Genomic DNA, 26,868 nt, shown 5'->3' on the forward strand with positions numbered 1-26,868 from the left:
CAATTTAGAATAAATGAAATATTTTATACTAGCCCATTTTCTTTGGTTTTTGAGAGAACGAAAAATAGTTTCTAACCAAAAATGAAGTTTTATTTTACATCTCTTGAATGTCCTGCTTTCTGGACACAAAAAAAAATGTTTGCTAGAATTTACCCTAGAATGTGGTAAACCATTTTGGTTACACTTTTACTATGGAGATATTAGGATTGAGCTGACTTTGTAGAGGAAGACTACAGTGATTAGCAGGCTGAAGTTGATAATTTTAAAGAATGAAGTGAAAACCTTTTTTTATGCCACCCTTGTCAGAAGAAAACCAAATGGGGAACCTGGCAGTAGCCTTCAGATTGTCAAAAAGTTAAATGCTCCTCCTTAGAGGTAGAACTGTACATGGTAATTGAGGAAATAAGTACGGTTAACTGGAGGTGAATTACACTAAACATCAACAAGACTTTTCTGACTGATGTGTTTGAATCCATACAAAAGTCTTTCAAGCAGAAAGGAGAGAAATTTTTGAGTTTTGATAAGTATATGGAGGTCTATCATAGTCAGAAACCCTGTACTGGAGGGAAAAATCTAATGGATCCTTTTGAAGAAATTCACAGTAATTTCCTTTAAATTAAAGAACTTTTTACATCATGGTTTAAGACACTTTGATATACATCTTATTAACTTTAGTCATCTAAGAGGAAGACAGATAGTCACCCAGGCTTCCTCTTAGTGGAAAGAAACTAATTCCTCCCCATACCAACTGATGCCTCTCTGTGCACATCTCTGACGGGGGAAATGAATTGCTCTTTGGAGGTGCCCATCCAGTGACCGGAGAGTGTCTAGGTTTGTTAGGTTTGTCTAGACACCCAGCTCTCAGATGCTAAATTTAAGCAGGATAAATCGCATTCGTTCTCAGCATGTTGTCAAGAAGGTCACGCTGCTGTTAATTGTGCTGTGTTCAGATCTTCAGTCTCCAGGGCTATCCATACTGGCGTGTTTAATTACCGCTGACAAGGCTCCCTCTCCTTTCCATTCCCTGTCTAAATTCAAGTTTGTGTTGGCCAAGGCCCAGAAGCCAGTTTTTGGTTGCAGAAGTCTATGAAAAACGAGGGCATGCCTCTGCCCAAACAGCCATCACCTGTCTTAATTGAGGAGGCAGCAGGAGCAACCCTGACTCTTTTAGTCAGGGTTATGAACAGCATTTCGTGATGGTCCCGCTGTTTCCTCTAAAGAATCCTTTCCTTCTATACAGTTTTTACAGATTTCTGCACACATCTTTTTGTTACCTGGCATGTTTAAATCTTCTCTTTTTATCTAGGCAAGTCCTTTGCTACTAGTTTCCTAATGTTTGTTACTAAAAACTTGCACAATCTTTTGATGCACTGGTAAATGAGCAGCAGCTATGAATGGAGTTTGTTCTGAAATGTTCTGAAATCCCTTTGCACTTATAACCCTTATTGAATAAGAGAATGTTTTGTATGTTGGTTTGTCCTGTCAGATTCCCTTCCTGCTAGCAGCACTTGATACATTACATCTGTAGCAGATGGGCTTTGGAAATAGCAGCCCATCTTGGATGGACAGTTGTCACCTTCCCAAGCAGTGTGAGGCAGTTTGTCAGATACACTTCTCCCTTTCTCCTCAGGAGCTTGTTGCTTTCTTGCTGTTTGTGGGTTTGAGCAAACCCTGCCTTGTGTTTCTGTACACTGTCTTGTCTTGTTCCAAGAGACGTGGAGTCTGAAAAAGAAAGAAGAAATAAACCCTAAAATGCCAATAAACTCTAATACTTGGAGATGTTTAGCCTGGCCAGGTGCAGGTAAGATGTTTCTGCCCAACTCCTTAGAAGCTGAAGAACGTTTGTGGTAGGGTCTTAGAAGGTGCTGCTCTTGGGGCTAAGGGACAGTGGTCATTGTGGTCAATTAGGGAAGCTGGAGACACCTGGCACAGGTTAGTTGGACATATGGCCATAGACATGAGACACGTAAGCCTGAAATTTCTGTGAGGTTCACCAGATGCCGGCACTCAGGGGAAGCACACTCAGCAAGTGCTGAGCTGCAATAGCCATAGTTGTGGTGGGAACCCTGCCTGACAGGCTCCACAGTGTGCATCTAGGTATGTGCTTGCATTCATTTGTGCAGTTCCTCATGCTCTGTTTTTTTCCTTTGGACAATTATTTTTGTTTCTTGAAAAGGAATTTCCCAGACCAAAACCTTTGTTAAGATAGATGTGAGTGTGCATGGGTGGGCTTTTGTGTGTGCGCTCCATTGGTTGTAGTCTATGTTCTTGAACATGTTTGGATACTTGCATATGGGCTACAAATCCATGGGAGAATGTACAGACATGAATCCCTGTGTGGAGGAAAGAGAGTGTGTATGGGCACATGCATATTTCATACATATCTGTGTTGTGAATGGTTGTTGATGGAGACACATGGGTTGTTGTGCATGTAACTGAGTCTATGAACAAGTTTTCTGAGCCAATGTGGGTACCTTATTGTGCAAGTTTGAGCTGCTTATGGGTGGGTGTTTATATGTGAGAGTTTCCTGTATGCGGGCATGTTCATCTGCATGCCTGCGGGTGAGTGGACACTTGCATGTCAAGCTCAGAATATTTTTGTTAGCATCGTTGTGCATTCAAAAGTAGTGAGAAGGCATGTACTCATGCGGTGGGCCCCCAGGTTGCTTTCAGCATTTCTGAGTCCTTTGTGAAACCTCCACTTAAAACACCTCCATGGCATTGAGATACAACAATTGGTAAATCCAATTGCATCACATTAGGTCCACTTACTTACTGTAACTCGGGACATCTTGCAGGTCCTGCCAGCCATCTCCACAGACACATGGACATGAATCTCACACCACTGAATAAGTGCAAGGGGCACAGGGCAGTTTAAAATCTGGAGAGTTTGAGAACTTCAGAGAGTGGCACGGTTTCTGCCAAATTTACTTTTAAATCCCCTTACTTTCAATCTGAATTTTCAGAGATTTGTTTCTCAGTAAGTGTTACAAAACTAGCTTCCTAGCCACAAAATGAAGATGTTTTCAAATTTTTCTGGAAATATTCAATGTTCCTATTTTGGGTTACTGTTAAGCCACTTCTTAAGTAACTAAAGAGGGATGGGAAAACATATTTAATGTTTAACATTTTAATTCTTTTTGAAAAAAGGAATTTCCAAGGCAGACACCACATCTACCGTGTGTCAATTCTCTTTAAGTGCTAGGACCAAGAATGACTCCTGGGGAATAAGAGAAAAGACTCTGTAATACATGGGGCCTGAGAGGTAGGGCCTGTGTGTCGTATTCCTTGGATTTTCACTAGATCCCTATAGCTCAGCCTCCCCATCACTATATTGGATGTTATTATTATTCCCTACATTAAGAAAGCATTGTCATTAGTGTTTACAAGACACTTTAAGTTCATTAGGAAAAAAATCAAGGTGGCAAAAATTATTACTATCTATAATAATAATAATAAGAGGAAAGAAAATGTTATAGGAGTTTAATAAAAGCCAACAAATTTGGAATATACCAACCCAGAAGCAGCCCCAGGCACAAGCTTGCATTTCTTTCCACATCAGCAGATACAACCTGGAGTTTAGCACTGTGAAGGTGACTGACAGCCTGCTGTCCCCTCCTCCAGGAAAATAAAGTTGTTCATGACTATTTGTTGTGCTGTATTGAAGGGGGAAATCGAGTTCAATTCGTGCTCTGTGCTACAGTGCCCAAAGTGACAAAAGGAAAATGGTCAGATCCTGAGTCACTGGGAAAGCTGCTAATGTAACATCCTTCCTCTCAGTCGGAGAGAAAAGCTGACACCTCTCTGGTCCCCAGGGTCCTTTTTTCCTTCAGTCTTTCCCAGTGTAAGAGTAAGGATTCACTGTGGCTGAGTCTTTGCCACCAAAGTGATGCTCACAGCAGTGCCTGCTCAGCTGGAGGAGTTGGCCAGCTGGAAGGTTGGCCCCATCCAGCTGCAGTGGGCAGATGTGTGAGGGTGATGGAGACAGGCTCAGGTGGGAGCATGTGTGTCTGCAGAGCACCGGTGTAGGTACCAGTGACAGTGGGGATGTCATGTGTCTGTCTAGAAAAGATGTCACGGAGGGAGGGTTTACACCTATTTGTGAGCCTGGCGAGGGATTCTGCTAGAGCCCCGAGTGTGTCTGCATGTGCGGGTACTCCTGTGTTCATCAGCTGTGTCTGGGAGTGCATGAGGATGACTGAGCAAAACCATCTGGACTGGTATCCATCCCACCTGTTCTACTCAGTGACTGTACTTGTGTGTCTGAATGTGTCTGTGAACACTGCAGGAGGTAAAGAAGAGGAGGAGGTACCTGTGACAGGTATGCAACACGATACAGCAGATGTGACAAGCCAGGGGTGTGTGCGTGGATACATGATGTGAGCTATCAGGGACATAGAACTGGTGACTTGCAGGCTTTTTTGAAATAATGGAATATTTCCCTGAGTAAGTTGCCTTTGTGTTGTAGCAGTATACGTTTTTCTAAGAGTGAGTGTTATGACTGGTCCGAGGGTTGATGGAAATGGTGAGGGTTTTTTAATGGGAGAGGTAACAGGAGGAGAAAAAAGGAAAGTACAGCATTGCATGTGATCTGACCCACGGTAGCCTCTGGGATACCTAGGTGCTTCAGGAAGTAGCACTCCTATGAAGAAGGTCAGGGGAGACCCAAAACCCATCTTGCTGTATTCCTTCCACTATAAAAGGTTGGTCAGGTCTGTTGTACTCCAGCCTGCTGTGTAGTGGTTTGGTGTTTGTTTATCAGATATTCAGGAAAGCCGAGTACTTTATATCTTGCACTTCTGAAAAGTTTTCCAAACTCCAGTAGGAAGTCAGCAGAAGGTTGCAGTTTGCTTGATTCCTAAGTGAGTTCAGGAAGGCCAGAGAGATACCAAAGCATTCAGTTCCCAAGAATACTTGGAGACCTGTGCAGTGATTTCTCCTTTAGTCTTTTTTTATTTCTCAAGTTAAGTAACTCAGGCTTAAACCAGGCGCATGGGGCCTCTCCTTACAGTCATCTTGCTTTTGGTGTCAAGAAGCTTCATATGATTTGTCATGGGCTCCTGCTCCCATTCTTTGAAATATCTGACAGCCTATACTCAAGTCTCCATCTCACCTTCTCCTGCACTTCTCCCTTTTAACCCACCCCCTCCCTTTCTTCCTTTTCTCCCTTGCTTTCCTCTCCCTCGTCTCCAGCCACACTTAACCTCACAAGTTCATTTTCACCCTCAATCAATGTGTCTGAAGGCAGAGAACCAGTGGCTTAAATCCTGCAGTCCTTGTTCAGGCAGAATTGCCCCCAGGGGCATTTTGCCTGTGAAAGGACTGGAGCTGTCGGGCCCTGCGACACAGCCCTGTACACACACCCCCCCGCCATGGGAGCAAGGATCGGTGGAAGGACGACATACATCTTAGCCCACACCTCAGTTGGGACTGGCATTCATCTCTGTCGCTGCGTCTGTCTGTCTGTCTTTCTGTCTCTGCCTGTCTGGTTCTCTCCGCTTCCATGCCCTTTGCTGCTCAGATTTTGGCCATCAGCTGCCACTGGAAACAAATCTTTGCAATTGCTAGAACTTTCAAGTTCATTTACCTAAACCTTCTGGAAGAGGCAGAAAACATCTCCTTCCCTCTCCCCTTCTCTCTCTCTCTTTCTCAAATGCCGTCTGGGTAGCAGAGGCCTCCAAATTATGTAGCAAAGGGCTGGAGAAGCACAGTGGCTTCTTTTGACATCTTGTGTTGTCATATCCTTACTGCTGCCATCCTAGAAGTTGTATGTAGTCCTGAGCTATCCCTGTGTGTGTGTATATGTATGTATATATGACTCGTTTTCTGTTTTGAAAAAAATGCTGATAAAATATATGGAGGGGGGATGGATTTATTTGTAGTTTGTGGGGTTTTTTGTTGTTTTGGGTTTTTTTTAATATCCAGTGGTGTTTTTATTGTTAGAATAATCCAGTTAACACACCATGGTGGCCTCAGCTTCTATACGTAGGAAGCCACGTTGAAGCATGGTTGTGAGCTTTAACCATGGCAAATGCCAGTTCACAGTGCTTTATTTTTACTTTGGTGGGCTACTCTGAACTCTTCCTGAAATGAGGCTTAGATCAATTTGAATTTGATCACCTCTTATGCTTAATCAACAATTCTAGGGCATGTTTTTTCTCTGTGTTGGTGAGAAAGAAGTGCGGTAAGACTATCCAACCACAACCATGTTTGAACAGCGTTATTTTGGTTTTATCTACGTATATTTTTGTCAGGAAGACGGGGCCTCTTTTTTTCTCTCTTTTGGCTTAAAGATGATGATATTCTGAATGCATTTCCAGAGTTCACAATATGATTTGCCCATTCAAATAGGTGATTTTGGTAACTGCACAAATTTTTCTGTAAGGAAATATGGGCAAATAGAAAAAAATGTATGTTTTGCAGTAAAGAGAATGGTTAACGCAAATTACTCCTTCCTCAGTTTACCTGAGTATTTGAGCTGTTACTGATGACCAGCAATATTAGCACCATAAGAAAAGAGAACGTAGTTTCCATGGGGAAAACTAGTTTGAAAGACTCTCCATACTGCTCAGTTTTGAAGAAATACCACGATATTGTGGTTTCCACAAAACTACTTGTTATACTTGGCTTCTGACATTATTCCAGGTGCATGGAATAATCAGAATGTATTTTGATGTGGGGATTTAAGAGCAGCATAAAAATAAATTTGCCCTAGTGGATAAATATAGCCACACACATGCTAGTCAATTAAAACATGAGAAATGGAATATGAAGACTCCAGGAGAACAAACCCTTAAAACCTAATTGCAAAAGCAGTAAAAGGAAAGTTAGATAGTCCTATAGCTGTTAAGACTTGGTGCACAAACCTGTCTGGAGTCCTTCTGAGTGAAAATGGCTAGAGTTGTCTTCAAAATGCTGAGGCATGATATCTCAATCACTGCACTGAGGAGTGGATCAGGCTTTTAATAAGTGCAGGCTTTCACATACCCGAAACCCTGATGGGTTTTAAGGCTTTTAGAGAGGGAATCTTGATTTCTTATTTGACTGTAAATTGATTTTACAATAACAATAATAGCTAAAAGTAGCAAGACAAAGTACAACAGGCCTTGTCCTGTGTTGGTTAAATGGTAAAATAAGTGTGTGACATGTACATTTCTGTATAGAGTTATTTTAAAAGTACACATCTGGATTGTCTGAGCAGTATTTAATTCTCCCTGTCATTTTTCTATCACATCATTAAAAATAAATAAATAAATAAATAAAATTCTGGCATCAACATTTGTGATATAATACAGTTATATTTAATTTTCCTTTCAATTCAATTTTTTTTCCACAAAGCTCAAAAGAAAAAATAATATAAAAACATTAGAACTACCCCAAGCTGGTTACATTTTCCATTGGCTTCCTAGCCAGGATAAATCATTCCTTTTGCCTAGTAAAAGTTGCTTTTAACTTTCCCTGAACTCTGTTAGAGATTGTATCTTCATAAGAATCCATAGAAAAATCTCTGAATCCTTAGATCGTCTTTTAATATATTAAAGTTAATTATGATAGCTCCCTAAGCACTGTAAGTTAGATGGTCGGGTGCTTGGGTGAGTTCAAATACAGCTAGTTCTGCCATCTAAGGCAATTCCTTGAAGCAGTGAAAGATGTCTTCTGGCATTTAATTCCTTTTTCTAAGATCTACTTTGCTGAGAATGCCCAAGAATTTTCCTGCATCGCTGTTCTCCACATGCAGATTGCAGCAATAAAGGGTGCACACTCTCCCATATTTCACTCGCTCAGTTTTACTGTAAAAGCTTCTGTCCTTCATCCAAATTACAAGAGCTTTTAACATCGGTCCTCCAAGACCTCATTCCCTGCACCATCTCTTACTATTATGCATATTTAGAGATCTGCTAATTGGTTCCAGATTGCACTGCCAGTTGCAATGAAAGCAATGTAAGTGACAGAAGAAGGAAAAACACACACAAGTATTTTACTTGTTTTCCTCCTCAACATTCTCTTCTCTGCCATCTTCTTGTCCTCAGTCACTTTCTTCCAATGTTGCTGAAATTTTTGGTAGCAGAGATCATGTCTCCCATTCCCAGGAGCATTAGGGGCAGTTTTAAGCAAGACAGTAATTAGTTCCCCTCTGCTTACTGTGTCAGTGATTTTTTTCTTGTCTTTCTTCAGCCAAGATACCATCAGTCCAGGGGAAAGGCTGTTCCCCCTTGTGAAGGTTTTTGTGCCAGGCACTCAGCAGCAGTTCAGCATGGTGATGGGTACCATTCTGCAAACTCAAATGTACAGACTAACAGGAACATTTGAGGTTCCCGTTAAATAAAGACCTGATTATGGGGTTTTTTTTGCTGGTAGGCAAGACAATGCAACCTCCCAGACAGATCTGTAATCAAAGGTAAACACCTACGAACTAATTTTACCCCTTCTAATACAGTCAATATAGCACCCTCATTTAGCTTCTGCACCCCTCCCTCTACACTCATAAGAGTTTTTTAAATTTTTCAGTAGATAACTGTTTTTAAAATGGCTGGTCTGTTCTTCATGGAGACCATCTGGCACAACATGCCAACAAAATGATTTCTGCTTCATGTATCTTCATAGACATCTGCTAAATGGGACCCATTCCCAGTTGCATCCAGATGACCTAGCTGTAGAGGCTGGTTTGCTGCTTATGGTCAGCTGATTGATAGCCAAAAATGTGGCTCTGGCTCTAATTGCTAGTAAAATTGACAATGTTGCAGAGTAATGGGACATCCCACCTGGTCAGATCCCAGTTTTTGTCTCAAAATCCACTTTCAAACTTGGAGACACCAGTCAGTGGTGCTGCCTGCTGAGCCTTGTCTGAGTGACTGGGAGAAAATCTGCTTCACTCAAAGCCAGATCATGCGGCATCTTTTCCTAAGCTGAACAGACATGAAGGCAAAGAGACCTCAGCAGTAAAGAAACACTTGTTAATAGAAAGACACTAAAACAAATTGATATTTAGAGCTAGGGATTTTGAGGCTCAGCTGTGTGCCCAGACTTGAACACAGTAAATCACACACAGCGAGTATAACATATCATCCAAACTGCCCTATTGTTTTTTTTTAACCAAAGAATTCATCAAATCTATAACCATTTATTCTTGAAAAGAGGTATAGAACAAAAAAATGTTGCTTGGTAGCTTTGTAACAGCTAGCTTCAGTCTCCATACGACCACCTCTAGCATGCTCTGATAATGCCTGTGTTTGGCATTTCCAATCCCAGAATGTGTCATAGGCTTTATTGTATCCCATATTAACATATAGAAATCCAGTATGATTCTGTAGGCTGTTGTCTTCTAGGAAACATTCTGAATCAAAATTAAATAACATTGTAACTTGGCAATGAAAAGATACAGCCTGGGAATTAAATATGAACTGTTACAAATCTCGGATGAAAATGGTCCATCACAAACTCTCTCTCTGGGCTGCTGCTATCTCTGGCTATCCTCTCTTGAGCAGAAATTCATTACCCAAAAGTAACAGGGGCTGCTAGTTCACCTGTATCTACTGTCTCTTGCAATCCACACTCCTGTTGCATTTGAACAAAGGTAGATTGGGTTTTCAATGTGCGGTTTCTTTGAGCACTTTCATCAAAGCGTAAGATGGCTCATTCATCTTCGTCCTCTCCCAGAGCCTTTGGATTTACCAGAGGAAGGGTCCTGGCAACACTGCATGCAGAGTCTTAGAGCTGGCAGCCTGCCTGCCTTCTTCCCTGGAAAAATCTGCTCATGATCTAGTCTCCATCTGGCTCCACCAGTGCCCAGAAGAGTTATCATACTGAGGAGTGGGTATTTTGCTACAGACCACAGGCCTGTTTCTGACCTTGACACCACTGGTGTAATTCCCCATCAGTTATACAGGAGCCACAAAGATGCTACTGAACCCTCCTTCTGGATTCACACGCTCCTGCCAACCACATCACAGTAAACCCTTCACAATGGGCTCACAGCAAACCTCTTCACAGATGGGGCCCAGCAAAGCCTGAAGGTCTCCAGCCTCCTTTTGTCCATAGACAGGTGAGGCTGCTCAGAGAAACCCCGGTACACCAGTACACAGAGGGCACCAAGTTTCAATCTGTTCTTTATTTTTCCTTCTTGCTTTTCCTTTTTTCAACATCACGGAAACCTATCAGCTAGTTAATAAGTAATTAACAAATAGCTGTAGAAGTGCTCAAATGTTCAATGCACTGAAGACAAGCACAGCCACAACAGAAGAAAGATGTGCTTTTGGGAACTTGCTTTATTCTTCAAATCATCAGCCCCAAGGGAGGATGAAGCCAGTGGATGATACTCACCCTCTCAAAACTAATGGAGCATTGCAAGACGCTGGAGACAAGGAAAGTTCTTGCCAACCTATGGCTCAGGAAATTAATCTTAGAGAATTCTGATGCCATTATCCTTTTCAAGACTGGCTGTGGGATGGTACAAGGAATGGATAAAACTACCCCTAATACAGCACACAACAGCATGTCCTTAAAGTAGCCAAGACCGGCATGAATGCTCTGAACAGTCTCTTTTTCATTTCAAGATCAAAATCAGTGGCATGGTCTTAGTTTATGAGGACCTTAGGAGGCCAAGCCATGTCAGATACCACCTCTCTACTTGCAGCCCACCAGAGCAGCTGTGCTTTCACAACCTTGCTACAGATAAGAAGTCAAAATGATGGATCTTTTGGGTGTTTGGGATTGGAGAACGTGGATATGAAAAGAACTTTCATTAGGAAATTTTGAAAAGCAGCCCCACAGATTTCCCTCCCTCCATCTCTCACAAACAATGGGGGAAAAAAAAAAATAGAAGAATGACCAATGTAAGAGAGAACATGAATCTTCCTAAAGGGGTGCAGGAGAAGAAGACTGCCCGTTCCAGCACAGTGCTAAAGTCACTGCTGGGTTTGCTGTTTAAAAGCCGTATTAACTTTGTCACAGGAAAGAAACTGAGGCATGTTGGACTACTTAGGAACAGCACTGAGGAAACCATTGGCATGGTTGGTGATAGAGTTGAGGAAAGATGGAGACTTGCGAACTCTAAATTTTCACACTTGTTCTCACTCTGTCTTGCTCAGGAGTCTGGTCTGGTCCCAGGGTCATCCCCCCTCAGCCTGCTCTACACTGGAAAAGCCTGATTACCTCCTTTAGTAGCACTTGCTCTGTTGTGGATCAAGAACTGGGCAAGTGAAAAGCCAAGTTGAATGAAAAAAGTCCACTCTGTCACACGTGGCTTCTGGCAGAGATGTCCAAATCAGCAAAACCTCTCCTCCGCCAATACTCAAATTGGAAAATCTTTAAAATCACTCCACCTGTAAAAAAAAAGTAAAAGGTCCTGCACACAAATGGCCTTTCAATGTTTATTTGCATGGCTCAGTTTATCTCCAGAGCCTTCCTATCCAGATGTTCTAGGGCACTTTTTTGGCTACTTGTCCCACAAAACACAAATAACAAAACACAGACAAAGCTGCACCTGTCTCTCTGAGTCAGACCAGTACTTGTACCTGAAGATGAGCAACAAATCTCTGATGCTGTTTAATATCTACTTGTTCCTCAGGAGCCACCCAGGCTTGATTACCATAAGACTTGAACTCATCATTTACCCAGAGCTAATGAGAAGGATTATTAAAACATCCTGAAAATTAAGAATAATTTGCATAGATATACTTTACCAATTGTTCTGCTTTCATGAAAGTAATGGGAAAAAATAGAGCTTTCAGCTGTGTAAAAAGTGACTCTCATTAGCTATCCAGTAATTGTCAATCTAGAGTAATCTGCATAACCAAATTAAAGCAATTGACTTTCCTTATATTTACCTTAAGTACTTGGAACCATAAGATTACTGTCTGACAATTTCATGGATATATATATGAAATTAATTAATAAGCTATTCAAATTGGTATGATTTGCATATTTGAAGGTAATTAGAAAAGCAAGTTCTAGAATTTAAAAATCTTAGAATACATAGGAAATGAAGGAAAAAAATTGATAGCTGCAGGACTCATTTGCTTTAAAAGTTACCTTGACCTTATTAACTGTATTCGAAATAAGCTTTTGTTGCATACAGGTATGCTAATATGTCCCCCAGTATCTGAGATCATGTGGAATCTATGTGAAGTATAAATGCATATCTGTTGCATTTGTATGAGCAGTTACTTTATGTCTATTGACCGGCATGAGTCGGTGCAGGCAGAAATGTAATGGCAAACTTCATTGCAGGTGTCACATTTATCCTAATTCTCCTTATTGCACCAAATGAGAATTTAATTCCCCAGTGCAAGAGATCTCAGTCTCTTCTGCAAAGCTACCTGAGGTTTAGCTTGTCACATTGCATTGGAACAACTCAAGGTTTTTTCCAGGGAAATCAGCAGGGTGTTCACCATTTGCCCCAGTAAAAGCGGCATCATACACCTTGATTCCCTGTTTTACTGTAAGACTGCACCCTTTTCTAACAGGCACTAAAACCAAACCTCAATTATCTAAAAAAAACCTCTGGTGCTTTACCCAAGTTAGGGTCATAGGAAGGCTTGACTTTTTGTTTGGCAAAAGCTCCCTGTAATGGTAACTTTTTTTCCATTTTAAAATGGAATCAAAATTTTAAATTGCAAAATTTTCAGTAAAAGATTACTCCAGCAGAAAGAATTGAGGAAAATCAAAACATTTGCTTAAGTAAAAACAGATTAGTCTAGACTTGATTTTTTTCATAGTTATATAATATTTCTAATTGAAACGAAAAATTAAATTGAAATGTGCGAGAATAAAATGTGAGATTTCAATCTTACATTACTTAAAAGCTTTTTTCAAAATTGACATGTTTCTATGGAACATAGCACTTTCAGCATCAGCATTCTTCTAATGGAAAATATTTTTGTAGGAAAAAAATCTCTGACTAGTTTTATTCAAAATATTGCTAGAAATTCTCAAAGAACGGCACACTTAATTGTTTATTTTTTATTTTTTTCCTGCTAGTAATTTGATTTCACCATTGGGTTGTGGGAATTGAGAATTATGCCCTCTGCAAACCAGCAGTCTTCCCTGTTAGAGAGATACCAGATACATTTCTGCCTGATTTTGTAATAACTTCACAGACTTTGGTGGCAGGTGGATTATCTCTAGAGCTCCTGTGATTAAAACCACACACAGCAGTGGCAGACAGATGACTGTGGAGGAGGTTGTGGTAACTCCCCAGTGCTCCCCAGGCTATTACCTGCCAGCAGCCAGGTTGATTTGAAACCCTGACTTTTTTCAGCTCTCCACAAAGACTTGTGTTGCTCAGACAGCCTCCTGAGGTTACTTCAGAATTTTGACACTACAAACACCAGAAAACGTCTAGTGGGTTTTCTTTTATCATGTCTCCATGGCACTGACAACCTCTAAATCTCTTTTTTTTTCTATACTCGGGTAAATTCTTGTTCTTCTTGAAGTTATGTCCTTGCAGATCCCATTTCAGCTTGTATGTGACCCACATGTGTGAAAAAGAAATCTCCAGAACAGTAGAACTGTTGGCTTGCACTTGCCCTATTTGTGTCCCTTACATCCAACCAAGATGGAAGTGGCCAAGCAGCCTAAACAGCCCTTCGGTTCTTTCTCACTACCTGTAGCAACAAAAAAAATCAGTGTTGCTTGCAAGGTATCCCTTAATGAAAATGCCTTTAACTGCCGTCAAACTCTTATCTATGTATGACAAGTTCATTTCCCCAGAATGTGTCTTTCTGCCCTTTATTTTGTGCCCAAGAAGGTCACAGATGCGGTACGGCTAAAGTAGTCAGGACTCTTGAAGGACTTCTAGATACAAAGAACTTGAGCTAGAAAAGACCGATATCCTAGAACTGCAAAGGAACTACACAGCACTGCAGCCTGCTCAGGCCAACTCTACAGTGTGGATTCTCAGAGGCATCCTTCCTGCAATGAGTATTAAAAAGCAAGAAGTTAATATCTATCATGCATTCCTCATGAAAGAAGGCTAACAGACCAATGGGTAGTTTCCAACAGATACAGCATCTTTATGGTTAACTTTCAATTCTCCGAGTGTCAACAGCAATCAAGGAAACATCTTAGACATCCATCATCAACAGCCAACTGCTGCAAGTGGTCTCCTAAGAGCTTCATCCACAAGCCATATTTTCCTCAGTGGAGAAATGCCATTATAGATTGTCACAAGATGCAAAATAAGCATCTGACCATTTGTTTTCTTGAGAAATATGAAAATATTCTGTCATATCGTGGTGCCAAAGTCTCGAACACAGATTTCCTGTCATCTCTTCAAACCCAGGGCTACGAGACAAAATTAGAAGCCTGCCATTGTACCACTGCATTGACTGAGACAGGTCTGACTAACAAAGCAACCATAACACTGTACATTCAGCTGATTAAATGTTCCCCAGACCAAGCCAGACCAAAGTTCTCCACAGCATAAAGGTGGGATTCTGTCTCACAAAAAGAGTTTCCTCCCTACGAATGGAAGAAGTCTTGTTAGAAAGTAAAAAAACTATCATCAAGAAAGTTTTACCTGTCAAATGTCAGGAAGAATTCAGTTTGGATTTCCTAGCAAAGACTGGATCATCTGAAGGAGCTGAACTCATCATCTTAAGTATGTCTTGTAGCGTTAAAAAAATTACTGTAATCAACAGTGCTGGTAATGGGAATGCCACCTGCCTGTACTGCCATCTCAGTGGCAGTCAGGCTTCACATCTACTGGAACATGCTTACTCAGCAGTCAAGCAGCCTCCTTGGATATATTGATTAAGTATGTACTGTACAAACCTAATGGAGCTCCCCTCCAGGCATTTCTAGGTGCTGCTTTTCTGGATAGCCAGTACACAGGGTGTTTCAAAAAGACTGACCCAATTTTAAATCAGGTTGAATTTCAAATCAGGTCCATTTTATGAAAGATCCTGTGTAGTTGTAGCAGACTAGCCAAAAACCCCAGGGAACTCAAACCTCTCAACATGGTCCTCCATCTCCAGTGTTCCACAGGGATGAGGTGGGATTGATATCTCTTCTCAGGATTTTTCTACTGAAACTTTCATTTGAATCTATTTATTAACACATCTTATTTTTTTCTTCTAAATCTTTATCTATGCAGAAGATATTCTAAGCCATGGATATTTCAAAGAGCTTTGATACTACCATGATGGTACAAAGTGTTTAGTCTTTTTGCTCATATTTTTGCTTCCACCTTTACAGCTCTGAAAAGCCAAGTCATCCCTTCTCAGGATTTCAGAATGGATTATGTTATACTATAAACATCATATCATATTGACGGTTACATGTGCCCTTGGAACATAGAAACTGGTTCTCCTGGAGTGCAAATTTTATTGTCTCCTAGCTTTCAAAGCATTCATGCTGTAACCAGGATTTGGAAACCCATAAACACGACCTGTTGCAAACTATTTCCTTGACTTGATGGCAAGATCAGACACCAAGTTTGATATGTGAGTCAGTATGGAGGTTCAGGAGACTTTGATTCTCCCTGTACCCATCTGGAGGTTCTTTGCAAATAGCCACCAGAAAGCCTCACTCCCACCTACCCAAGTGGAGCACAATTAGCAGGAACACAGTGCTATCAGTTACATTATTCAGTGCTGTGGTCTCTGAGTTTTTAGGTATCTCTCCATTGAATAAACCTGTCTTCTTTCCAAGAGACCTCCTCACCTGGGATCCTGAATTCATGGTAGGCATAAGCTGTGCCTTTCACTTTTGTGCCTTTAGAGCAGGGGTGTCAAACTCATAGAGCAGTTACATTTATACAGGCCTAAAATTACATGTGTCCCTTTGAAGGCAACCACAAGGCTGATGTGGCCCCCCAGTGAAAATGAGATTGACACCCCTGCTGTAGAGGCTTTAAGGATGCACACAGTTTTGCAGCAGCTCGAGTAATGCATCTGTTTAAAATGTTGGTGCCCTACTACACATTGAACAGTTAACCTGAGATACATACAGGTAAAAATATTCTGAGGAGCTTTTCAGACGTGCTGCAGGGATCCCCCAGTCTTTATCCTGCAGAATCTTTACTTTGGCCTCTAGAACATGCTTTTCTGGTTCTTGACCTCTTCTGCTCTTTAGCATTTCTATTACCTTTTTCAATATGGTGACATCAAGATTAAAAAAAAGAAGAAATAAATGGCCCGAGCAGTTTCATTGCCCTCATCTCCACTGAGTGTCTTTACATAGATGCAGCCTGCCTCAGACATTTCTCTTCCCACTCTTAGCCTGCATGTTCCCTTCTCTGTCATTCTTAGTACACCCCTGGACTTGTTTGTGGTTTACACTTCAGGTCCCTGTTCTCTATGATGGAAATTGTGCAGAGCATCATGTCTTGACTGATCTTGCTATTATTCTTGTTGCCCTTTCCCATTCAGTTATGTGTACTGCTGTGCCCCACATTTCAAGAGCTGGGTAGAATACTTGAAGTTCCTTTGCAGGCTAGACCACATGCAGGTAAAACAAGTATAGCCAAAGCTGCCTTCTGTTAAGTGCTGTAGATTCTCCAAAGGCTTCTTCAAAGACATCAAACTGATGAGGATTTGCTTTTGTGCATTGTTCTGAGATTTCTAGAAATAAAATCCTCTCCATTTCAGATGGGAATTAGACACTGGATTTATTTCCAAGTACCTATCACCATGCCTCAATCCCTGTGAGCTGATGTGACTACTACATTTTCAGGTGCCAAATGCTTGTCCTTCTCCTGAAATTAGCATGCCCACATTACTTGCAAGGCTGAAGATTCTCAGAAAATCTAGCAATAGCTCTCAGCTTTATAGTTAGGAATGGCCACACTTGAAAGTCCTAGTAACAAGTTCTCAAATACCTGTGCTCAGGTCCATACGGCAACTTTTTGGCAGAGGTGAAAAGTGGTAGGATTTGGCTACTCGCTGAAAGCTTTGTGGATGTCAGAAAATGTATTCAGGAACCTGCAGCTGGGGGTTGATTTCCCTTCATATACTCATACTCATATCATATGCACAAATGTATCAGGAACCTCAGCTGGCAGTGCTACAGTTTGTACCAATACAACCTGCCAACATTAACAGAAACCTTCCCATGCTGCTTTTGAGCCTTTACTGTAGGTAGTAATATAATTTGCCACATATTTGACCCCAACTTAAAACACAGGCCAGTTAGCTCTGGGAATAAAAGAGGAGTAAGTCACCCTCTACTTCACTTTCTTAGAAGTGCCGAAGAGCCAGAACCTTTGGTTTCTAGTGTTTCCATGTGTTGCCAACTCCTCCGAGTTGAGCATCCCACATCAACAGTTTCTTGTATCACGATATCCTTTTATACAGCTCTTTTGACTCTATTACATTACTACTATCTGCACTTTCTGATGAAATACTAACAATATCAAGTTAAGGTATAATATTCCACAGTAATTTACAAGCCTTCTTCAGCCAGTCAGTCACAGATGAACAAAAACTGTCAGCCAGGGAGAACGGCAAATCCTGAAAGACGCTGAAAATTCTGGGGCTTACTTCAGTTAGTTTGAAGGAGCTTTGTACCTTCTACCAGGAATGCAGCAACTAACAGAATAAGGGTGTTTCTATTGTTATAAAAGATGATTTGTAAACCTAGAAAGGGAGATGGGACAGAGAAACTCTTTGCTGGAAAGATGTTTGCCCAGCAACACAAAATCAAATTCTATGCCTGGTCTGTATGAAATGTCTCTACGGGCACCACTCCTTTATTTGGTATTCAAGCCAATTTTTGCCTGAATGTGATCTGAAAAGAAAACACAAGAGCAAACATGTCAAAGAGGAGGATAAAAGCAATGAAATCTGACACTGCCAAAACAAAGAGTTAACCCAAAAGACTATTGTATGCTTAGGTGTACCTAGGGTTTTTAATTGTTCTCATTTGCCTGCATCAACAAATAGGCTGTACATCCAAACTACATTTTTGATTTAGATAATACAATGCCAGATTGGTTACTGCAGTGTCCTTGGAGAAAAGGAGCACACTTCAGGAGTCCTCTGTGGCACTAGAGGTGAATCCTGCCATTGGCAGAAGAAGAAATTCATCAGTGTAAGCTTTGCTAATGTAGGCACAGGAAGTAATGACAGACAGGTTTGGCATATGGGACATAAGGGACAAGTTAGGCCTTAAGGATTATGTTACTGTTGAACTGAAGGACTCCAAATAAAGCTGGTTTTATTTGATTTTCAATTCTGCTTCTTACACCTAAGGGTATTTGCAGCCTTGGCTGTTTTTCAGAATTGTTCTCAGTATTGGAAATGGCCCCAGAAGTTGATCAAGGAATGTCAGGCAGAGTGTTTGCAGCAGCTAGGCTTTTCCAGGCACGATAAGGGCTCAGCTCAGCTCGGCCTCCAAGGGCACATCCATTGTGTCCCTGGAGCTTTGCTGAGAGGTGGGTAAAGGTACAGCAAGCTAACCAGTTTTACCAACCCATTTCCCACAGCTCGTGGTGGGTGTTATAGGGTTGCCAAGAGCTGATTAGACTGTCCCAATGCATTGTCTTAGCAACAACAAGGATATTGCCCAGAACTATGTGTAAGGGAATGGGGATATAAAAATAGGAAGTGTTGCTTTAACACTGGGATGTTATGGGTTTACAAATCAGACTGATGCACTAGAAGCTGGCTGGTCCCTGTGCAGACATGGCCTGGATCTGAACTGACAAGCTAAATCAGCCCCTGTATGGAACTTGACAGTAATCATACAAGAAATCTTTTAACAATATGAGTACCTGCACTGCCTGGATGCCAGGATGTCTAGCACTCAGGAGATACTGAGTGCAATTCACGTGTGGTGGTAGTGGATACAGCTTACATGAAATTCACTAGGAGTTGTACCTACCTCTGCCATGGCCAGCTTTGATCCTGGGCATCCTAGGGAATAAGCCCAGCCTCTTGTGCATTTCTTTCAAACTCCCTTTTGCCCTCTTCTGCCGTTTTGTTGCTCCTGTGTTAGCCAAGACCTAGTTTACTAGGGCTCTTGATTGGAGACTTATTACAGCTTATTTCTGTCTGCCTTTCTTTAAAGCCAGCTGAACATACCCAATGTTCTTCCTCTATGGTAAGACAAAAAATACAGACCACCCTCCCAGCTTCTGTGACACTCTTTCTAACACACTCCTTTATTCTCTCCCCCGTGATCACAAGTTCTCTCTCCAAGTCCAGCCTAGTTATTTGTGCATGAAGCTGCCATGTCGTGTATTGGTGTGAGTCTGGTGTTCACATGAGCTGTGAATATGCTGCACATATGTATTTCTTGTGCATCCTGAGCTTTCCTTGGTCAAGTTAACTGTCGTTCTGCCTTCTAATGAATCACCAAGAGAGAACTAGACCTGGTAAGATTTCTTGTTAGCAACAAACTATGTCACTATCAGGATGACACTGAATGAGTTTGCAATGTGACTTCATGTCCAAGCCTCCACAATGGAAGGGATGGGGACTCTGACTTTCCTCTTCAGTGAGGTGAAGCTCTGTAACATTACAGTTCTTACCTTGCACACAGAAAAAGTTGTGCCATGGTGCACAGTGTTCAAAGGCAGTTCCCATGCTACCCCAACAGAGTTGCAGTAACTTCCAGTCTCTTGATTGCCACTTTGCAGAACCTCCTTCCTCAGGCAAGGAGATGCCTTCAAAAAGCTGGATGAAAGCCAGGGGAAAGCAAGCAAAGCTACTCAAGCACCGGCTAATCTGTAGCCACCTCGTTGTAAAATGATCATAATCTCCCAAGGCATTGCTGAGTGTTCTTGGCTAAGTGGTTTGATGCCAGTAAATTGTAGATTTGCGTCAGAGAGGAGTCTGTTCTATTTTATCCGCTGCTTAGATTTTGCCTGCTCCAGGACCCTAGGAGCGCAGGGATAATTTTCTGCCTAGAGCAGCTGCCTCCTTGTAGCAAGGAAAGACAAAGAAATGCTAAAACCTTTGTTCAGACCCATGTCTCAGCTTGTTGCCATTCAAAGGGCCAAGTCAACAAGAGCAGCAGCAGGTAGAATAATAAAACACTTTTTTTTTGGTCACAACTACAGCAATACTGCTGTCCAAATATCTTTTACATTTGGACCTCATCTCTCTTTTAGGTGCTGTTGGAGTTTAGCTTCTTACAGAAAGTGTAATAGAGGCAGGCCATAGGAGTTCTGTAGAACTGGGAGAGGTGTGTAACCTTATAGCTAGGCCTCTAGGACTGTGGTGGTCAGTATTGAATGCCATGATTTTTGATTTCTTGGAGGCCATGTTCCCTCTTTCACCTCAGAGCAATTCCCTTTGATTCACTGAAGCCCCCAGTTTGCTGTCCAAGTCAGAAAACTAGAGCGATGTGAGATGTAAGGAGCACCCTGGCTTTTCCTTGACACAGGCTGTTCCCCTAATTTTTTTCACCCAGTTACTGCACCGGCAGCAAGCGTCAGCCTTTGCTGCAGGCTGGAGGAAGCTACCCAAAATATCCACAGGTGATTCATCACAGGTGGACAGACACACTGCAGCTGGGGTGCCATCATGAACTGTTGCACATAGCGCTGAGCTTTCTGCACGAGTGGGGTCCACACGCAGTAACAAGCAGCCTTGGCCCCTTTGTGTCCCTACGGCTGCACAGCCGGAGCTGAGGCACGGACCCAGCCGGGGGCAAACAGAGCTGAGCCCCAACCTGCTCATCCCGAGTTGGAAACAGGAGCACGCCCAGCGCACAGGTACATGTCCCCATCTGGACATTTAATCCCAGAAACGTATACGCAGGCCTCGGGTTTTATCAGGAGCAGACAGACTAGCAGCTGCTGTTTTCACTGCCCCGTGACAGGAAATCCAAAGGGTCTGTTCTCTCTTGGTTTACACAGTGGTGAGTAGTTAACAGCAGGGGTGATCTGCACTGTTTCTTCCTCCTAAATGTTGCTCTTTTGGTGGTGTTTAGACTGAAACTGTGGTCTTTGCAGCCTGGGTGGGGACAGAGAGGGGGGGTTTCTGTGCACTTCTTTGCTCCACGATAGGTCAAGTGGCAGGGTGACAGTGTTATCTCCCCCTGCGACAGGAGGTCACATTCCCACAGTGCTGCTAGCAGAAGCCAGCAGCACCGCACAACATTTTAGGGGGGTAATGAACTGGGAAACATGGCATTTTCTGTGCCTCATCTCCCCTCAAGCTAGGTAGCGGGTCCTCCACTGAGGTGAGCCTGCTGCTGTGGCAGCCCTCAGACAGACATGGCCTTCACACGTGTGAACATCAGAGCTGGTTGGAGGCCCAGGGGAAAATGCTTAGGGACAAAGCAGATGCTGTGAGGGAAAAAAAAAAAAAAGAGCCAGAAAAGACTATTTTAAAATACTGCACGCTTGAACAGTAGCAGTGAAGCCAAAATAAAATGTTTTTAAAAAAACAAAAGTCAGTGCACAGGCTGTGGGAAATACAACGGGGTCATGAGAAATGCAAAAGGCCTGAACAGAGAGCAGCAGGAGCGAGGGACCGTGGCCCCATCCCCAGAAGCCTGGCCACAGCGGCGCAGGGACAGCGGGGCTGCCAGCAGTGCCGGTGACGCCAGCAGCGGGGCAGGGGCAGCACACACCATGCCCCCGCAGGGTTTCGCACCCCAGGGCAGAGCTGGGACCTGCTACTGTTTCTCAGCAGAGCAAGAAGCACATGGCTGATGCCCAGTGCCAGATTAACCAGAACTTCTGGCTGAGGCACTTGCTGGGGTAAAACATCCCAGTCAGGTCAGAAGAGAAAGTATCTTTCCCTCCCCCATCCCAAAGTACCATGTCAAAGGAGAATTGCATCTTTCCAGTGTAAGGAGGAGATGCAATGGAGGGGTTTATAGCATAACACATTCCTAATCCCCAAAAGTCCAGGCAACCTGAAGGGAGAGGCTTATGGCCACAAGAGCCCCCCATAAAGTAGCCACACCACCATGGGAGAGAGCACAGGCTTGGCCAGTGTCGGCCCCTCCCTGGGCTGCTGGAGCAGTGCAGGCCCAGGGAGTGGTACCAGGACAAGGAACAGTGCAGTGAGCTCTCGGCGTAGCATCCTCTGTGGCCCAGGGCCCCTGTTCCTCCCGTGCTGTTGTAACTCCTGCCTCTGTGCCAATGGCTTCCAGAACGCAGAGGAAAACTCTCGCATCTCAATCACCTTCTTCCGACTCTTCCGCGTGATGCGTCTTGTGAAGCTCCTGAGCCGAGGGGAGGGCATCCGGACGCTGCTTTGGACCTTCATCAAGTCCTTCCAGGTATTCCTCCATTTATATCTAAGACCTAACTCTTTTCTGTTTCCCCTTGGTGGCCCCTCAGGGAGGGGTTTCACCCAAGTGTCTGAGCTGAAAGGCTGCTGGTCAGAGCTGTGCGCAGCCATGACACGTGGCACAAATGAGAGTAAATGGGGCTTGCAGAGAATGACTGTCTGGGTACGAGTTTCATCTTTAAAGCATGAGTAATTGCTTGAGACCTTCCTGAACAGCCTTGATAGCTCAGTTCAACTCAATTACTGTCTGTCTGTAACCATCAAACCTCCTTTTTTTTTTCTGTTTTAGCTGTACTTTATATCTGTTGCTTTAAGCAAAATACACAACTATGAGGAAGGCCCAGGTCCCAATTAAGTTTCCCTTAAGCCTTGTTTTGAGGATTTCCAGTGAGTAGTAGAGCTGTGTGGCCCCCATGCTTTCATCCAGGAACTGTTTCACATTTTCAGGCCCACACCTTTGGCCCTGGTAATGATGCCAAGTGATTAAATTGCTGCTGCTTTTGCCCTGGAGGAAGGTGCATTTCAGTGGTAGGTAAAGTGCCAGAGCAGAGAGGGGAAGGTGAAGGAGACCAGACTGAATAAGAATCATTACCTCTGGGGGAAATAAACACCAAGAGATAGCTACTCACTAGAAAAACCTCCTTCGAATCACTCCCTAACCAAGCCATGTATAGAAGAATGGTAGTTAGAGATGAAGCATGGCATGTTCCTGCATTTTACAAGTATTTGACCTAGACTTACTGGGCCAGCACAACATGGATGTTAGCTGGGGCAGGTCCAGAGGAAGCGTGAGGGAAAGACAGCACAGGACTACAAACAGTTGTCTAAACATGAGAAAAGATACAGGATGCATCACTGGACAAAAGCATGAAAGAGCAACTTGCACAACCCAGAAGTCTTGAAACAGCAACCGCGTATCCCTCAGACTGAGGCTTTAAATGGTCAAAAGCATTTGTATTAAATCAAATGGGAAAGGAGCTGATCCACACTTTAAAACTTAAACCTCATCAGCTACAACACAAACTGCAACCAAAGCCTGCAGTGCTGTTCTGTCTGCATCAGCAGGAATAGCATTTGTGTACACCAGGGATCAATCTGGACCTTTTCCAGTGCAACTATCAGGTGGTCTAAGTAGCCAGACCCCCCGGCTCATGCAAAGGACTCTCACTTTGCACACTCCTTTGACGGCTAGAGAACCTAATATTGCACAGCAGTTTTCTGACACATCTGTACCACATGTGACTTTTTCCATTGCTTACGCGGTTGCTAACTTCCAGGTTGTTATTTGAGCAGCTCCAGTGGGAACCATTTTGTCTGCAGGCATAGGAATGAGACTCCCTTGGCACAGCTCAGCCACCCCCAATGCAGGGGACAGAGTCACACTTTCCAGTGCCTGCCTCTCCTCCCCTCGTCCCTGTGCCCCTCCGGCCTCTTTAGCAATAGCTTTCTCTTATCCTGAGCTTAGCTTGCCACGGCTCTTAGCTGGATGGGATGAGATGGATGGGAAAAGGAGTGCCTGGTACTTCCGTTCAGTGACCTTCAGACCTCTTTGACTGGAGAGTCACTTTTAGGCAGGGCTGTAGGGTGATGGGAGAAAGTATCAAGGGAGGTATCTCCCACAGCAGGGAAAAAATAAATAAAAAAAGCACTGCAAGCGAGTGCCTTTTCCCTTGAAAGCCTTTAGCCATTTGTAACACAGTATTCTCTGCTCCGAGCTCCTCCTCTTGCTGCTACTGGGAGGCTTCTTTAGTAGCTAAGAATAGCCACTGTGCAGCGCTCTTAACTCAGCCACTCCCACTGTCAAAAACTGGGATCCCTGCAGACTTTGTCTGGCACAGGCTCCCCTCTGTGTCCCCACATGCTTCTAGGAAACATCTTTGCTCACACAGGGCAGCCTAATAAGCGGTGAACTTGCACTGGTGTTCAGCTGCCATCATAACTACCATGTGCCCTGCACATGGCTCATGGTCCTTCCATCAGAGTTGGGGCACTGGTCAGGGGAGCATGTGGTGGGAAAATGCTCAGTGGGATTTCCGCCTGCAGAGATAGCACCAGAGCCCAGGCTGGCGAGGGGGAGGAGTAGGAAGTGAGAGGGGTGCTGAGGGCAAGGCAAGGCCGTGGGAATCACAAGGACAAAGTGATAAAGCCAGGGAAGGATGGAGCTGGAGGAGGACAGAGCCAGAAGAGTGGAGTATGGGAGGCAGGGAGCTGAAGGAGCTGTGGGGAATAAGAGGTAAGTAAGAAGGTGCATCAGTGGAGAGGAGTGGGCTGAGCAGAAGAATATGGAAAGACAGTGGAGGGCCAGACAACCAGGAGGGAAAACACTTTTCCCATCTCCATTTGAAAGACAGCAGAACCAGTAAGGTTATGCACCTCACATCCTGCCTGGACAATATTCCAGGGACTCTTCTTAGTGTGTTTATGAAGTCCTAACTAGATCCTCACAACATGTTTGGAGCCCAGTTCTGGGCTGGTGTGTCTCCACTGACATTGTGGGGTAACCACACAGATTTGTCTGACTCAAAAAAACACAGAGGTATCAGCCCCTGAGCCTCAAGATGATGATTACAGACATTGTTTAAAGGTTTGAATTTTTGCCATTTTAATATTCAGATCTCTTTGAGACGACTTGTGCAGATCTTAGTGAAATCTCCATAGTGGTCAGTGAAAATTTTTCCGCAATTTATCCTTCAGGATTTAGACCTGTTGAATTTAGGTATAGATTTAGAATGCACAAATCTTATATTTAAAAATAATAATGTTGTAGGCTTTTTATGCTCTGTGAAATGGGGTGTTCAAAATCCAGATCAGGGACCGTACTCACATTTTCGGGATGAATGTGTCCACCCATTGCCTCTGAAGAAAGGCCTGGAAATGTCTGGTCTAAGCAATATATGTTTCAAAAGCAACAGAGTAGAAAATTCCTCCTCAAAAGCCTGAGTCTGTGAGAACCCGAGCTGTGCCCTTGATTTCTGCTAGCGACGGAGGAAACCCGATAGCAACTCAACACTTTGCTGATTACACAGACCTTTTCCTTACCAGGCAGCTGTGCGTATCAGGGCTCTTCAGCAGCTGATCATGGACACCCGGTTCATTGTGGACACCGTCACAAACACCTAACACTGAACAGGGAACAAAGCCAATGCTGCTTTAGGTACTTAGGATGGTACCAGCCATTGTAGCAGGAACCTTGAATTTGGATCTCAGCAGCTGTTGCTTTTTTTATTTCACCAGACTGGGTCCAGAAAAAAAATCACATTGTAGTCAGTGCCAGAATAATACTGGTTGTGAGGGTTTTCTCCTCTTGGTAAGCGGCTGTAGACACTGTGGAGGCAGCAGAGCGACACCATCACGAGTGGGAGCAGAGTCAGAGCCGGCCTGAACTAGGTGGCAGCAGGACTGGTGGCGGGGAGGACAAGGAAATATGGGCCTGTAGAGGCATCTAGTGGCCACTTGTCCAAATTACAGAGTCCGCGTTTGGGGCTAGTTTCCCAAAGCCAGGAGCAAGACCCAGGCTCCAGTGTGCCCGGCTCTCTAGAGACACGGTGATTTTCTTTTTTCATTTCTAGGCTCTCCCCTATGTGGCTCTCTTAATAGTGATGTTGTTCTTCATCTACGCCGTGATCGGAATGCAGGTAAGTGATGCTAAAGAGCTCAGCTGTTTATTTCTTCTCCTGTTAGAGTTTTGGGATCTGACTTATAAAGTAACTAGATCAATATGTGGTTGTAAGGGCTTACAAGAAGGTTTTCACCCAGTAAGTTAAGATGGCAACTAACCTTGATTAGAAAACATTGTTTACCTACGCACTTCCAACAGAAGCACAACACACTCCAGGAAAGACAAAACAAAAAAACCCACCACAAAATTGACCCATTAACTGACCTATTTAATGGCAGAATGCAATATGCAAACAATACAGCATCACGGCTGCCCTCCACATTCTCAAAGAAATACCCAGCAGCAGTGGCAGAGCAGATTTACTGCCTCACTCTTTGGTTCAAAACAGTTGCTTCTGTGGGCTTGTGGCTGTGCTGCACTGAACAAATAAAATTTTTCTCTTGCATCACTTTCACACTGGTGTAACTTCTACTGAATTGTAAAAAACAGCTTTTGATTCACACCCATGAAGGTAAATATGGGATCAGACCCAACGTACCGACTCTCTGTGTTTGTGCCAGCTCTTCAGGAAGCTGCATCAATACAATATCCTATTCAGTTTGCAAAATGAACTTGGAACCCGCCTGAGCATTCATCTGTGCAAGGAACTGATTTTGCATACAGACCATTGAAGAAAGCATGTGATATAGGCACAGTCTGTGGCAGTCCCAGCCTCATTTGCGATGCTGCTTTTCAAACCAAGCTTCTCTTTCCACTTCGGTGTTAATCAAAGATCTCAGACAAGTCAGCCATCTGGGACCAGAGACCAAAGTATAGAAAGGCATGGCATAATTGCTTCCAGAGGTCTTCAAACATGACAGGCTTCTTGGTTTCACAATGCTGGCAGAATATGTAATGAAATTCATCTGACCTCTGTGACCTTATTTTAATTTGTTTCCTGTTATTATAATGACATCTTTTCACAAACTCATCTACCCTCCCCCAGTTTGAAATATAAAACTAATCTTTTCTTGAATTATCATAGGTTATCTCAATTGCCTCCAGTAATTACAGCCGTCA

At 43.2% G+C, this 26,868-nt stretch overlaps 1 protein-coding gene across 36 annotated transcripts in view; it reads left to right on the forward strand.

Annotated features, from left to right (window-relative positions):
* The window catches only part of CACNA1C (calcium voltage-gated channel subunit alpha1 C), a 492,189-nt gene that overhangs the window by 434,424 nt on the left and 30,897 nt on the right, over positions 1-26,868 (forward strand). For 26 of the 36 annotated variants that reach the window (XM_065036455.1, XM_065036462.1, XM_065036245.1 and 23 more), the window contains 3 exons: positions 19,009-19,041; positions 22,051-22,179; positions 25,760-25,825. In XM_065036455.1, the coding sequence (XP_064892527.1) occupies positions 19,009-19,041; positions 22,051-22,179; positions 25,760-25,825 (228 nt within the window). The remainder of the gene's footprint in view (positions 1-19,008; positions 19,042-22,050; positions 22,180-25,759; positions 25,826-26,868) is intronic. The other 10 variants (XM_065036273.1, XM_065036425.1, XM_065036486.1 and 7 more) reach the window with 1 other exon arrangement.

Source organism: Columba livia, chromosome 1 (genome assembly GCF_036013475.1).
Source record: "Columba livia isolate bColLiv1 breed racing homer chromosome 1, bColLiv1.pat.W.v2, whole genome shotgun sequence".
Taxonomy (NCBI): Eukaryota; Metazoa; Chordata; class Aves; order Columbiformes; family Columbidae; genus Columba; species Columba livia.